Source organism: Anas acuta, chromosome 2, assembly GCF_963932015.1.
Source record: "Anas acuta chromosome 2, bAnaAcu1.1, whole genome shotgun sequence".
NCBI lineage: Eukaryota > Metazoa > Chordata > Aves > Anseriformes > Anatidae > Anas > Anas acuta.
This window is the reverse complement of record NC_088980.1, coordinates 86,215,204-86,231,637: the sequence shown is the minus strand read 5'-3', so window position 1 is coordinate 86,231,637 and position 16,434 is coordinate 86,215,204. Positions and strand designations below refer to the sequence as shown.

General features: G+C 38.5%; 1 protein-coding gene across 1 annotated transcript in view; it reads right to left on the bottom strand.

The window, feature by feature from the left end:
- Positions 1 to 16,434, bottom strand: part of SPMIP7 (sperm microtubule inner protein 7) — a 28,315-nt gene extending 11,881 nt beyond the window's left edge. The window contains exons 1-7 of the mRNA XM_068672950.1: positions 15,850 to 16,434; positions 10,006 to 10,088; positions 8,250 to 8,323; positions 7,482 to 7,620; positions 6,927 to 6,994; positions 5,902 to 5,943; positions 5,253 to 5,360 (exon numbers count right to left, since the gene is read on the bottom strand). Coding sequence (XP_068529051.1) covers positions 5,253 to 5,360; positions 5,902 to 5,943; positions 6,927 to 6,994; positions 7,482 to 7,620; positions 8,250 to 8,323; positions 10,006 to 10,088; positions 15,850 to 16,363 — 1,028 coding nt within the window. The 5' untranslated portion in view covers positions 16,364 to 16,434. The remainder of the gene's footprint in view (positions 1 to 5,252; positions 5,361 to 5,901; positions 5,944 to 6,926; positions 6,995 to 7,481; positions 7,621 to 8,249; positions 8,324 to 10,005; positions 10,089 to 15,849) is intronic.

The following is a 16,434-nucleotide window of genomic DNA, read 5'->3' as shown; positions in this document are numbered from 1 at the left end:
AAATACATGAAAGTATAAAAGTATTCATTTTGGAAGCTTGCTAGTTAATGGCATGAAAAGACAAGATTTAAGCCTGTGACTCCTGTACTCTACCAATGTAAATCAGTTGATGCAGCTTTGAGAAGTAAAATGAGATCATAATATGCTTTATATGAGATTTTTGGAGATCTACTGGTGAAAAAGACTTTATTAGAGTAGGAATATGTTTAAAAGATATTTTCAGAGTATTCCTTCTTAACAATTTCTTTTTTTTTTTTTTTTTTTTTTTTTGACCAGATTTTTATTTAAAATGTTTGTATGACATCCCTGGCAAAGAAATGGTAAGAACTGGAGATTTAATAAAACTATCAAAAATGTGAAATAAAGATGAAAAACAATCCAGTATGTTATTTATTTATTTATGTGGTAATGAAGCCGGATCCATGTGCTGTTATAGAAATGTGGAGGTCAAGGGAGGTGATTGTGCCCCACTGCTCTGCCCCTGGGAGGCCCCACTTGGAGTCCTGCATCCAGGTCTGGGGCCCCCAGCACAAGAAAGATGTGGGGCTGTTAGAGAGGGTCCAGAGGAGGGCCACAAGGTTAATCAGAGGGCTGGAGCACCTCTCCTATGGAGAAAGGCTGAGAGAGCTGGGGATGTTCAGCCTGGAGAAGAGAAGGCGCCAGGGAGATCCCATTGCAGCTTTTCAATAAAGGGTGCTTATAAAAAAGATGGAGAGCAGCTTTCTACTTGGTCAGATAATGCTAGGACAAGGAGGAATGGTTTCAAATTAAAAGAGGGGAGATTTAGATCAGATGTTAGAGGGAAATTTGTCACTCACAGGGTATTGAGGCACAGGCACAGGTTGCCCAGAGAAGCTGTGGATGCCCCACCACCTGGAAGTGTTCAAGGCCAGGTTAGATGAGGCCCTGAGCAACCTGATCTGGTGGGCGGCATCCATACCAATGACAGGGGAGCTGTAGCTAGGTGATCTTTAAGGTCCCTTCCAACCCAAGCTGTTCTATGATTATGAATTTTGATTGTGAACAATTGCAGCTTTTAGGCACACATTACAAGATTAAGGAGGATGGAAGAGACAAACAAGTTCATTCTAATGCTAATTTAGGAGTCAATACACAAAGCAAAGATATCAAGAATGATGCTACATTCCAGAGCTGGAACAAACCTCAAGAGATTATGCAAACAATTCCTTTCCCTAAGACAGGCTTTAATGAAAGCCTGGAAAAGGATCAGAAGAAATAAATTACCATCCAGGATCTTTGATTAAGTATGAAGATGATGAGCCTGACCTGAGAAAAGTATTTCCACAGCTCTCTTATGGAAATGCCCACTGACCACCCTAGACTGCCACCAGAACAAAAACAGTTTTGTTTAATAAATCCAGACATAAATTTAACACTTCCAGCTGAGTCACAACACTTATGACATGGCTTTTTACATGTGATGAAGACTTCAACAACCATTCTGCGTCTGAATGACAGAGATAAAAGGCTGGATAAAAGATAACTTAAATTCCTAAGTCTTCACTTGTGTCTCAGCCTAACTCTTAAGAAATGTGGCCAACATTTTCTGCTAATTATTTTTTTCTAATGACGTTTAAGCAAAGCCCTATTTCAGTTTAAAGATCAGAGATTGAAAAAAAAAAAAAGCCACAACCAAACAACAACAAAAAAAGGCACATGGTGGGACTCTGGATATATGAAGTTTAAATCCTAACTGTACTATAGATTCTCAGTGGGATTTGGCAAGCCACTTAATCTCACCTAGGTTCCCATCTGTAAAAGTTCCAAATTGTACAGTAAGGACTTCAGTTATCTGGAGCATTGTGTATATGCGCAGGGCCTTTAAACATGATTGATCTTATCCTAGGGGCTTTTAGGCTCAACTGCGGCATAAGTCATGATTTTTATCTTCTTTCTAATTCCTTAAAAAAATAGAAGAGAAAAAAAAAAAAGAAGAAAAACAGAAGATGGTTTCCTGTTCTACCAAAAGGAAGAGAGGGTGGGCACAAGGGTAACATACAAAACATGCCCAGGTTCACCACTCTTCCTGTTTGTCTGTGCAAAATAACATGACAGATGACTCTTAGCAAGTTTCAGCTTTGCTAATGATTTGACTGGCAACCACTTTCTTGCATGGTCTGTGGAAGAAGAGTGTCTCCCTCCTGAGTACTGCCTGAGTGCTGTTGCCTAAGTGCTAAAGGCAGGAAGTGCAACTGCTAGTCCATGAAAGAGCGAAAGTGACTATCTGCAAAGAGATTTTTACATTTCACAGATTTACAAAGCATACTTATGCTTCTAAATCCAACATTAAACATATATGTAAGATTTCAGTGAGAATCTAGTGGCCTTTAAGCCTTTTATATATCCATGCAGAACTACTGTCAAATCACAAAAAGCAAAACAATATAAATATATATTACAGGAATCAGTTTTATGTCTTCTTTCTAACTTTTTTTTCTTCCTTCTGCTTTAAATCATAGCAATCTTGATATCTTGCAGTCATAGACATACTGAACAAATATATTTTATGAAGAGCTCTTTAGCAATAGATTTTTTTCAGGTGAAGTTGAGTTTTTCACACCCTTGAGATATCTGAATCTTTAAGGTCTCAGGGCTCTTGGTCTCCTGCTTGCCAGAAATCAGTGAAACTCATTGCCTTACTCACTAAAAAACAAGAAAATGACATGGAGAATACTGGAGATAGTAATACAGAACCTGTTGCTTAAATGTATAAATCCACTATGATACTATATGCTGAAAATAGCTCCAGCCAAGATGTCTATCTGTTTGCAGCCCTACATGCACATCAGCTTCTATTCTCCAAAGCTCAACAGCAACACATGCATTATCTGGCAGAACTAAGGGTTAATATCTCTGCTCACTTCAGAAATCTCCATTCAGCACTATGGTGTGTGCTACGTGTGCGGTATTTTAAAGCACATTTCTCAGTAGTCATTTTCTACTATTTTCTGTTCTAGTTCAAGCAGAAGTTGCAAGTTAGACGAAGACTGTGAGAAACCATGCCTTGTGCAGGAGGTGAGATAAAACAATCAGAAGGGTGCATTAGGTACATTCACAGCTTGATATTAATAGGTTTGGTTGCAGTAATATGGGACAAATTTGGCTATCTTACAATGCTCAACACCTTATATTGTCTGTGAACCTACTGCCATAATGTGTAGGGCTGTATGAAGGATGATGATGGTCTTTTCCCAAAATGTGTAGCAGCATGTAAGGCAGCATGCAAAATGATAGGTATTCTCTTTGAAACCGTGAGATGGAAATGAACGGACCCAGATGGAGCTCAGAAATTGCAGTCACTTTCAAGCCAGTTCCCAGCAACTGGGATGTTTAGCACATACAATGCTATATGTGAGTAAGGCCCAGCATTCTGCCTTTTCTTCAGAACCGAGAGGGAAATATTTTTGAAGCTTCTCTCCCTCTTCTTTCTCCAATGACATATCTCCTTTGTTGTTTTTGTTTTCACACAAATGTGGGCTATGCAAGATCACTGAAAGCAAAAAAAAAAAAGAAGGAAAGGCCTATGCAAAGGGAAAATCTGATAAGGTAAACAGAACAGACTCTTTCCTCTTTTATTTCACCATATTTAGCTCTTACCATTATGTTGTTACTTTCACCATTTTTTCTGTCTCAAAAGTTTGCAAATAAATGCTTCATACTATCTCAACCTACTAAAGAATACTTTAGGAAAGGCTTAAAGTGAAAACCTTTCAATATCAAAGTTTGTGATATAACTAATAAATACTAAGGTGGTGTTCCTAATGGTATTCAGAGAGCTTTTGCAAACTAGAAGGCCATCTAGTGGCTGAAGTTAAAAATCACATTTTTATCATTCCAAAAGTCATACTGCTCATCAAAGAATGCCATAGTCTCTCTTTTTCATAAATATTAAAAAGAGGTGTTTGAAGTATCAAAATATCCCATAGTTTGAAAATAAATATAGATTTTTTTGGAAGTAAGAACACTGTTCATAATGATTCAGACCCACTGAGCTCAGAAAGTTCTCTTCCATGTCCTTGGCACTTGAGCCTTAGATGTAACACAAATCTCTTTCCTGCTGCTGGGCAGTTATAGGAATGTGTGTGTTTGGTTGCCTGAGCATCAGCAAGAAACACAGGTTGGGTGTTTTGGGGTGTGATCTAGAAGATGTGCTCGGAGTAGTTTCACATACAACCTTTCTAGAATGAGAAAAAGGGAAAAACACCTGTCAAATTCTTAAACCTTAATTGTGCAATTAGTCTAGCAAGGTTAACAGCAGAAGTGAGAGAATACTCCAATTTCCATCCCGGCCTAGGCCAGAGCCTGCTGATCATGATGAGTTCATTTGACCAAGATGGTATATTGCACTGGTGTTACCACAGATAGCCTGTACTTCCCAGGATAATGCAGACTGAGGACAGATTTTCATCTGGCAGTCAGTTACTGTTAGGCCATTATGACCATGCTGTACTAGATGGATATCAGGGTCACTTGGGCCACAGTGCAGCTCCCAGATTTTGAAATTCTAGCCTTAATATCAGAAAACTAGCACTGATGGAAGGATATGTGAACATACAAGTTTTATTAACTACTACCATCATGTTCCTGTGACAAGGATATTTCCCTGAAAGCTGGGGGAAGACCAAAAAAAAAAAAAAAAGTTTTGAATTTCTGAAAAAAATGCAAGAAAAACCTAATCAACATTTTTGGTTAAAAAGCATGATGCTGGGTGTTAGGATTATGATTTCCTTGAAACTGTAACACTAATGCAGTGCAGTACAGAATCAGGCTATAATGTTCTATGAAAAATTTATATAGAGTCAGAAAAGGTTGCATTAAAGTTGACCATAATGCAAGTAGATGTATAAAATTGGTTATACCACCATTTCAGTAGACAACTCTGCTCATTTTGTAAGAGCTGCCTTGGGCAATTTCGTGTATCTAGGCTGAATAGGTCCCTTAGATTTATAGAGACCTACATCAATCACTCTAAGAAGTTACTACTGTAGGCCATTTACTATTGACTCAGTTGCTAAAAAGGACTTTCCAAGCTCAGTCTTGAACCTAAAAACCCACTGTGCTTCCTGAGTTAACAGAACCTCATTCAGATTATTCAAAACTATAAGGAGTGTTCCTCCCAAGTTTTTAAATTCTTTTGGACCCAGGATAGACCTTTAATACTTTCTCTACCTTTCCTAAGTAACAAGAACTCAAGATGCAGTATCAAAATCATGATAATAAGAAAAACATACTGTGCAGTGCTTGTGTAGCGAGGTTTTGAAGTTCGCACACGGTTAAACATGATTAAGTCTACATTGGCATTGTCAATGTCTTCAAAATTTACTGCACCAACACAGCCACTGTTTGGATAGAAAGGAAATCAAAGTCATGTACATTATTCATAAAACAGATGGTGGAGGTAGCTGAACCATATACTGCATACTCCAAATTTCTAGTTATTTATTAAAATGGTCCACAAGAAAAAAATGCGGAGATGAATTGCCCCATGTGTTTGGCATATCCCAAGATGAAAGCAATCATTTGCTGAATTTGCAGCACATAACAAATGACAGCACATAGTGTATATGTGTAGAGAAGAGGATTGTGAAGAGCAGAAACAACATAGAAATCTGTCATCCCCTGTGCTTTTGGCTATGCCAATGATCACACTGGGATATTCTTTCAAAGAAGACATAATGGATCCTACTTTACACTTTACAGGTAAAAAGCTGGAGTCACCCACAAGCAGAGGAGACTCAGCACACCCTCCCCTTGGCACCAGAAAACACCTTAAGAATAGAACCCATAGTCTCTATCTTGCTTCTTGCATCACCTACAATTGTTGCTTGGGCTAAATCAAAAATACAGGAAGTAGAAAGAACCAGAGGACATTGTACTCACGTATACAAAGGGATATGACAGATTCGAGAGCTTCGGCTTACACTGTTAAAAGACAAAATACATCAATCACCTTTTTTTTTACAGCAGGCAGAATATTCTGACAGAATATTTATGAGGTCCCAAAAGAGATGTGGTGACAAGTCAAAAGTTTTGCTCTTGGAATGATGCAATGCTCATTTGAATTGTGGTAAAAGAATGTGGTAAATTATTATGTTGGCATATATGCTAAACAACCCAGTTCAGCATGCAGAATTTTGCCTTTTAACCCTCATCCTCAGATGCTGGGACTTCAGGTAATTTCCTACATCTGTATATGCAAGTTTTCTTTAAACATGAATTGCTTTTCTACTTGTAACGCTTTAACCAGTTCTTGAGAATATGGGAAAACTTAACATCACGTCTGAATTCCTCTCTTGCTCTGTCTCTGCAAGCTGCTCTCTCTGGCCACATCTATATTCTTTTGAAAGAACAACTTCCAAGAAGCCAGTGATAGTATGTTCTTATCTCTCTCCCACTCTGGAGAGGTGCCTGCTTGACTTTGAATGCCTGAGTGCCCAGCAGTGCACTTGTCCATTGAGTTTGGCCAAGCAAACCTGCTGGCCATGGCCTTGAAATCAGGCAAGTTCTAGCTTTCTTACTTTGCTTTGACCATGCTTTTCATCCCCATCTCTGCTTGGCTCACTACCTGAGTAAGCCTTTCTGAATTTCTTGTCAGTCTTTTATTGGCCTCATTTAAAACTCTAAGGTTGTTTGGGATTCTACGCAGCAGATAAAACTTCAAGTTTGTAAATATGTATGATTACTGTGGGATTTTCATAAATGTCAAGTCTCAATGAAAACATCAGATATATGCAATCATGGCACTCATTTACATTACAGAATTCTTCTGTCCTGCTTTTTACTTCTCAAGTTATAGAATGCTGCTGAATGTAGTCTTAAGAGTTAATTAACTGTACACAGACTTCCTAAACAAAGTGTTCAGAGGACACTCATATTCACACACACACAAACAAAAAGAAACTTACAAACAAACTGGTTTCTGTGGAGACGTAAAAGATCTTGTCTGAAATCTGTCCCAAAGATTTCCAATAACCTAAAATCATAAATAGATGTTTCTTGTAAGGCATCATTACCTAATTAATTTGGCTTAATAGATTCTTATTCAGCAATACACCAGTGAAATAAACTGTTAGGGAAAGGATGACCTGTGCAGAACCAATTGCAGGACTGAATTATAATTTAGTAAAATAATAATTATTACAGATAGTAATTACAAATAATCTAACTTAAGACTTCTTATGCTACAGCATCATTCCTATCAAACAATTTTTCATCAATACCTTTGTCCTCTCTTTGGGTAATATGTATGAATATCTTCTTCTGTGACAATTTACAGAGGGAAAAAGGGAAAACATATGAAACAACCTGAGGCAATTACTCGAGAATGATGTTGGCCTCTCACTTGGGACTATTTTTATTTGAAATCATTACTGTAGGTTTGTTTGTATGACCTATACAATATATAGGCTACATTTCATTAGCAAAACCAAAAAAGAGTTGGTAAGAAGTTGTTCACTGACTTGGCTTATTTCAGGCTCAGGATTGTATCTCCTTTTTGTGAAACACTGGGAAACAGGGTCAGCCATCACTTCCACTGTTGATTCTGGAGGCTCGATTTTGGATGGTAACATCTTATCCCAAGGAACTTCTTCATATGCTCTGGATAACAATAAAAAAGGAGGTAAAAATTCTCCAATATAATCATTACTGAATGAAATCTGTAGCTAGATAATACAGAATTCTGTGACAAAGAAGGATGTGGAAAAAAACAAAAGTATATTACTATTTTAAAGGGACATAAAAAGACTGGAATTATATGTTGCCTGTCAGGGAACATGTAGTTATGGCAGAGTTTCACAGGTTTCTCTTCTTTAAAACTCTCATCTACTAATTGAAAGAAATAGTTTATTTTCCAATACACTTGTGGTGATGATAGGATTTGTCTAAGCTTGAAAAATCAGTTAAGCGGTATAAACAGAGATAAGACACCCTGCCTGTGGCAGTTGTTCAAGACAGATGTACAGAATATCCTTTAGGAAGCTCCAGTTTCTCTTCACTGCCTATAGAGGAAGTGGAGATGAATGGCACAGTCTGGATACAAACTTTTATATAACTGCAGGTAATGAGATGAGTCCTATGCTAAGTAATTGCTGTTTCAAGACAAGAAGTCCTTAGTGATAGAAAAATTGTAGTCTCATATGCTCTGCTACCTAAAGGTGCATCAAAGCAAAAAGAACATGAAAAAAATGAAGCAAGGCACAAACAAAAAAAAAGAAGCCATGTCTCACTTTTGTGTACTTGACCTGTAGAAATAGTCTCTTGCTTTTTCTTCTCTCCAGCTCACAGAAGGATCGTTTAATTCCTAAGAGAAATCAAAGAAATGGCAGAAAGCAATGGTATATGATATGATTTCTTGTTTAAAGAGTGAATTGAGTGTATCTGTATTTTCCTAGTTTAATATTTTCTTTCATGTAAGAGAGTGAAACATGCCATTTCATACTCTTCACCAGCCAGCACTGGAGATTTATTTGGAGAAAGGCTCTACTTCTGAAAAGTTTTACTTAGGAAGGAAAATTTAATAAAGTGGATGCAAACTTAAAAACTAGTAGAATGACCTTGCCTCTCTACCCCTCAGGAATGTAGCTTTCCATTTGTTGTGTTATTTATAAAATGGCATAGCAAATGTACTTTGTGGTCCCTCATACATGCTTGATATATTCACATGACGTTCATAGCTATTAGAGGGAGTCCAACTTAGAGACCTATTTAAGCGTGTGCAACACTTTAAGGGCTACGAATACTCTTACCAGTGTAGAAGGATGAAAGATACCATTACATTTTCAGTACAGGAAAGACTTAATTAGACTTGTGCTATGGACAGATTGATGTCTTTTTATTTACTTTTTTGAGTCTTGCACCAAATAAGGTAGAATCATAGAATCACAGAATCATCAAATGGTTTTCATTGGAAGGGACCTCAAAGATCACTCAGTTCCAACCCCCCTGCTGTGGGCAGGGACACCTCCCACTAAACCAGGTTGCTCAAAACCCCATCCAACCTGTCCTTGAACACTTTCAAGTATGGGGCATCCACAACTTTTGTGGGCAACTGGTTCTGTGCCTCACCACCCTCATGGAGAGGAGTTTCTTCCTTATATCTCCCATCTTTTAGTTAAAAGTCATTCCTTCTTGTCCTGTCACTACAGTCCCCGACAAAGAGTCCCTCCCCAGCTTTTCTGTAGGCCCCATTTAGGTACTGAAAGGCTGCTCTCAGTTCTCCCCAGAGCCTTCTCTTGTTAAGACTAAACAAACCCAACTCCCCCAGGAGAGGTGCTCCAGCATTCTGATTATCCTTGTGGCCATTCTCAGGTCTCACTCTAATAGGTTGATGTCCTTCCTATGCTGGGGGTCCTGGAGCTGAATGCAGTGCTCCAGATGGGGTCTCAGGAGAGCGGAGTAGAGAGGGAGAATCACCTCCCTCAAGCTGCTGGCCATGCTGCTTCTGATATAGACCAGGATACGGTTGTCTTTCTGGGCAGTGAGTGCACATTGCCAGCTCATGTTGAGCTTCTCATCCACCAACACCCCCAGGTCCTTCTCCTCAGGGCTGCAGTCATAGATAGTGTTTATGTATTAAATATATGGGTATTTATAGCAAATATGAGCTGGCCTAATTTTTAAAGTAATAATATAATTTCAGTTGTAGTTTTGGTATCTTTTGTATGTTCTAGTATTTTTGCTCTTACTCTGTCTTTAGTTACACACATATGACATGAGTAATATCAGTCCCACATTACAGTCTAAATGAATATTTACATACAAAAATGAATATTATTGGAACAATGGCTCCCATTAAAATTTGATCAGGCATGCACTCATTTGCCCTAATTAGATGAAGAATTGAATAAGTCCAGTTTCACTACACTATCCAGTTTCACTACACTACCATAATTACTGCTAAAAGTACGTCACATGGAAAGCAGAGTTTAAAATAAAATGATTTTACTGTTTTCCTTTATTACAACAAGAGCACCAGGTACTTGCCTTGAGATTGGGATCCATACAAAATGCAAAACTATGGTTTTGGCCAGGCAAAGCAGGAACAACTTTCACTGGAGTTGTCCAACCTGAAAGAAAGGGCTTCCTGTTGTGTTAATCCCTTTGCAGCAATGGTTACTTTTTTAAACTGAATGAAAATAACTCAAAAAATTTCCCATAAAAAAAAAAAAAAATGATGCACCAATGTTCAGCTACCCATTAGTACTCTGAAAGGAATTAAAAATGTCCACAAAAATGTTTTTTCATGTTTACATATTGTACATTCTTAATACATGTAAGACATAAAACTATTAGAGAGTGTTCAAAGGAGGGCTACAAAGATGGTGTATGGTCTAGAGGGTAAGATGTTTGAGGAGTGGCTGAGGTCCCTTGGTTTGTTCAGCCCTGAGCAGAGCAGGCTGAGGGGAGGCCTCATGGCGGCCTGCAGCTGCCTCAGGAGGGGAGCGGAGGGGCAGGCGCTGAGCTCTGCTCTCTGGGGACAGCGACAGGACCCGAGGGAACGGCATGGAGCTGGGACAGGGGAGGGTCAGGCTGGGGGTTAGGGAAAGGTTCTGCACCCAGAGGGTGTTCGGGCACTGGGACAGGCTCTCCAGGGCAGTGGTCATGGCACCAGGCCTGCCAGAGTTCAGTACGTGTTTGGACAGTGCTCTCAGATGTTTGGTTTAATTTTGGAGTGGTCCTGTGTGGAGCCAGGAGTTGGACTCAATGATCCTTGTGGATTCCTTCCAATTCAGGATATTACGTGATTCTATGATTGTACATTAAATTAATTACATGGAAGCTGAAAGTAAAAGATGGATAATGCCACACCATACTATGCTATGGTTCGGCCAGCTTCACATATTGTCATGTACAGAATTAAAAGTACAGAATTAAATTTGTAGGACGGTTAGACCTCTTTTCAAACCCTGGTGGTTCTATGGTTCTATGAAATGTATAGAGAAAAATATCCAAACTCATAACCGTTGTAATAAAAGCTTGCTAATGCAACCCAAACTAGTAATTACATATTACATTTCTACAATTACATAGTTTTGCCAACCTTGTTAGCAATAAACAAGCTATTCCATGAGCAGTAGGTGAATGATTTCCTGAAGATACTTCTCTCCCTCCATCATCCTTCCAATTTCATATTCCAATAACCTGAGCTCTCCCTGACTAGGTCCATTAAATCAGGCTTACTCATCAAGAGGCCATAGTCTACAGTTAGTGTTGATTCACTTATGCACTGACTAGTAAGCCAGCATACACTTGCTGGAAACCAAAAGAGTTACAGTCAAACAGAAAGATGGTATAATGCCCTAGTTTCAGCTCCCTTAAGAGGAACACTTATTTATGCCTTCCTTTTCAACCTGCTTTTCACTTCCAGACCCCCCTAAAAAAATCTGATAAATATGAAGCTCTATGTAGCAAGTGTAAGGTAAACGATAATAGAGGTACTTCTCCTATAAAGGTATACTTTGAAGAAGATTGTCCAAAGTCTAAAAGTTGGAAACCACTGTACAGAATGAAAAGTTAGCTCTTGAAGAACTAGCTACTAAAAGTATAAAAGAAAATCACAGTCACAGGCAAAAGTCACTAGATTTAGTGTCAAAATGCTATATGTAGATAGCGAAATAATACAACCTGCTTTTTGAAAGAGCTTTTTGCACAGTACGCTATAAATTTAAGTTGCTGTTTTTGAGAAGCTTAAAAGAATTCATGGATATTTGTACTGTGAAGAGAGCTTTCAAACTGAATTCCTCTCCAATTAAAACAATTCAATTGAAAAAAGTTTCTTAAATAGGCAAAGTGCTTGCAGTAAAGATGGCATCTGCATCTTCACTGCATCAGCTTGGTGTAAACTTTAAATGTTATCTGCAAATATATGACTTGCACTCATATGGGAATGCTTCCATTAAGTTTTATGTCTGAAATTTTGTAATTACTTCATGAATATGTGTGTGCTAGTGCCCTCTACAGTATACAGATTGCTCACATATATGCATATATCTTAGTAATTCCATAAAAGTAGTCTTCCTCTTATTCATTGATTAAAGAGCTAAAGGTTGCAACTGTTGTTCCTTGCACTGTAGGTGTAAAACTCATTTCAGCTATAGTGTCCTTAGGAGGATCTGTATATATTTTTACATTTGCTTTGGTAATTGTACATATGAATTTCTACAGATCTCTGCTCTCGGCACTGTATGCTTTAATTAGCTGTCTTGATTCCACCGTCCTGCTGCTGAGATGATTAGTTGTCTGACATTTACTTCTCTTTTTTGCTTTCAGAGGAAAACTCTAGCATAAAAACTGCAATAGTTCTTTTCTTTAAGTTAACTTTCAGGAGGTTTCTGTGCCCCTAGTGATTTGCTTAGTCCACATTTTAGATTTTTAGTCCACATTTTTAGTTTTTAGATTGAAAACAGCATGATCTGTTGTCGTCCAAATTGGGCAGTAAGTAATCAAATCCTTAGCAAAACCAAAGTTACCATTTATGCAATTGCAGTCAGTCCTCAAGAGTTTGTTTGGGGGTTTTATGCAGGTTTTTTTGGGGATAACCTACCAGTTTATTAGGCAGTATGTTATTAGGCATTTTGCTGTGTTATGGATAATTATTTAATAGAACTTCTTATATTTTTCAGCCTACTTGCAGGCCAGTTTGCATTCTTAGTTGACTTTGTTTATGTGCTGCAGTTGTTATGAGCTATGCATGTTGGTTGTGACTACTCTGAATTGTCACTTTTATGGTTTCTAAATTGCACTTTTTTTTTTTTTTCTCTTTGCTTATCATGTTGTAGCCTCTGACTAGCTTTTCTTCCTTCTGCAGGCAGGTAAAAGGTCCTGTCTCCCTAAGTAACTATGAAGTACCTACGTTACACACTAAGGCAGCACCAACATTGGTTACAGTCATTTTTTAACATCATATGAAAGGTAGGCAAGGCTGATGTGCCTCATACTCAATGTGAGACTTAGTCTTGGATGATCGGTGCTCTGGAGAAAATGCCTCTTGCTTCTGGGATGGAAGCACTGTGAAGTGAACTCTTCCTAGTAAAAGGCCATTGGGAAGGAGTTTAATGCGATCACAATTATTTTAAGTTCTGCATCAAATTCTTGAACAGAGCCTCTTAAATCAACACTAGAATGAAGATAATTCATTAGATCAGAGAAAGAGGGAACAGGTAAATGGCCAGTTTTTAAGGTGGATGGAGATATCTGGTAGAGAGACCTGCAGGTAACTCATCTGGGTTTAGCACTCAGTTGCTTAACATGATCTGGAAATAGAGGGTTGGGAGTTAAGTTATGGATTCAAAAAGCAACTGGATAAATCAATGAAGACAAATTATGAATCCACAACTACTAACTGCAAGGACACCACCTCCTGGTCAGGAATCCCTGGTTCACAAATCATCGTGATAGGAAAATACACCAGGGAAGAACAATGGCATGCTTGCTTGATTATGGAATGGCTTGTGTTGGAAGGGACCTTAAAGACTATCCAGTTCCAACCCCCCTACCAAGGGCAGGGACACCTTCCATTAGACTGGGTTGCTCAAAGCCCCATCCAACCTGGCCTTGAGCACCTCCAGGGATGCGTCCTGGGTTCTTAAGCTATTTCCTTTAATTGGTTGGCTTAGGTCTTAAAATGACCTTCTTTGCCAGCTTCTCATCATGCTTTGATATTACAGAGCCTCACTGGTCTGTAAACTTGCTTTGCTCAGTAGCTGCAAAAGGCTGGTGGGAAAATTCAAAGTAACAGTGCTGATTGCCAGAGTAAAATCTGTACATTTTCTCACTACAGAAAACCTCCTGCATATTATAGATGTTCCATATATCTCAGCTCATCTGTCCCAAAGGCTGCTTCTGTTTGTTGTTGTTGTTGTTGTTGTTTTACAGTGCAGAAACTGACTGTACAATTTGCTTGCAAAATGCCTGACTGATCTCTCTTTCAGTGCAACTTCCCTAAATGACTTAGGAGTGGAATGTCTCAGGACTGATGTCAAGAGAGATTAGCAACTTGCAAAGCATCACGTGCATGGGGGTTGGTAGCTGGGCTCTGAATTGTATAGCTGAAATCTGGAATGTGTTTATGCGGTCTCATTAGGAATAGTAATATAAATCACATCTACTTTTAAATCTATATTCACACATTTGTAGTCAATACCTCAGCATCAGAGGAAAACTTGTAAATGAATACTAGCTTTGGCAGAGCACTTGCACAGCTTTCCCTAATATATTTATGGTGGACTCTATCTGTTTCAAGGTTTTGTACCCGAGTTAAGTTTGGCTTTTGTAGACAGCTTCCGTGAAGTCCATATTTCACTCTAATAGTTAACTTTACCCAATGGCAAATCAACAGAAAGTCACAGGCAGTTTCTGTCTGTTTTCCCAAGCTACTCTGCATTCTGGACCACTTTCTTTATAGTAACCCATATCACTGATTTGATGACATTCAGTTTCAGATTTTGTCTGTGTTCATTTCAGGACTGTCTTTACATCTGCCACAGTATCTCTACCTCTGTGTCTGTCTGATCTTTGAAATGGAAAAATTAATGACCAGCTAGAACCACATAGCTCAAACCATCCTTCCCGTTCACTTTTCCAGAGGCTTGAATAAAAAAACCCACCTGATCAGTTCTGAGTGATATCTGAGATCTGAAATCACAGAAACTGAGAAACCAGAGCAAAAATGATATGAACAAGAAAAAAAAAAAAAAAAAAAAGAAAATCATGGGCTTTTATTTTTTTATCCTCTGTGATTTTGGGTTCTGTTACTAGACTGCAATAGGCTTCAAGTGATTTAAAGTGACTTCTTAGACAGAAACAAGAAACCTGAATTTTTTGTATTTAGAGACTTCATAGTGACAATAATAGGAACAAAGTACAGTTAACTATGAAGTTTGTGTGTTATCTCTGTATGGTAAAATGGAGCCAAGCAGTTTATTTACATTTATTTATTATGTTCTAAGAAATGCCTTCCCCATCTATGAGACATAAGCATGTTGTCTGAGTTCTCTTAAACTTTTGTTCCAGCTGTAATAAACATTTCTCTGTGAAAATTGTGGGAATTGGCCAAATCTTCAGAAAAATTCAAACACATTGCTTATTACTACTGATGTCTGCCTTTAGAAGCCCTGGATAGATAGTCATGCTTTCCAGAATTTTCATAAGACCATGGTTTTGAGTATTAACCATCAACCCAATTTTGTTTCACAGTAAATGTCTGCATTGATGTTGTAATTAACATGAAATAATCAGACCCACCTTGACATTAAAATAAAGTAGGAAGTATGTAGTTTGATCAAGATGTGGTGGTCTAAGAAGTCCTAAAGGATTTCTGTTCTCTCATCAACTAGACATTGAACAAGGTCTTAAATGCTCTGCTCTGCTATTTGTCAGGAAATGCCGGAAGTATTCAGGGGATTTCCTAACACTTTGCAGTGACTTGTTATTTCAGGTTAAAACTCATCATGGCTACTGTACATAGCTTCACAATTTACTCACATTCTTTAAAACATTATTTAGCTTCAAAAGATATATTTTTATTTTATTTTATTTTATTTTATTTTATTTTATTTTATTTTATTTTATTTTATTTTATTATTTTATTTTATTCTGGAAACACTCATTAGAATTTGCTGACTTGTACCTCTTTACTACAGCCAGGACAGTGAATCAAGCATTCTACAGCAGTTACTGCATTCTGTTCAAATATCCAGCACAAATATATTTCATAACAGTGTTCTTTCAGAACCTCAGGGATGGTGTCCAGAAACTAATTTTATTTATTTGTTAAACATCAGCATTTTTTTTTAGTGATTAAGAAATAAAAGTAGCAGCCTGCTTTACCTCCAAGCCGTGCCCTGACCGAAGCAGCTGACACAGCTCTGGAGTTCCATCGTCTGTCCTTGCTGGTTTCCTCCTGGAGGATCATGTGCCTCCTGTGGGCAGTCCGGGCCCCCTTTCCTGCAATGGGAACCCGCTGCTGAGGTTTCACATCACTGTAGTCCACCAGGGATTCAATAGCTCTTCCAACATGTGGCTGCAGATCAGCATCCCCTCCCGCACTCACAAAACCTGAGCAGGGATCTACTAAAGGCACATCATCTCGGTGTGGGAATAAGGGGTAATTTGGCCCAACTGGAGGGGTGTGCGGATGGAATTTGAGGAAGGAATTGCTGTCTTTCTCTTCAAAACTGGCAAAGTCATGTCTGTTCTCAGGACCTCTCACAAGAGGCATGCACGTCTTCTTTGACAAGTTTTGGTACTGTTGGTGACCTTTCCTGTGAAGTGGTTCAGCTGATATGGCGAAATTCTTAAAGACAGTTGCCTGCCTTTCAGCTCCATGGGAAACTGTGGTCATTCTCCTTTATCTCCCTTATGTGGCAGTGAATTTAACAGACTCCACTTGCTTCTGTTTCTCCAAGTTTCTCA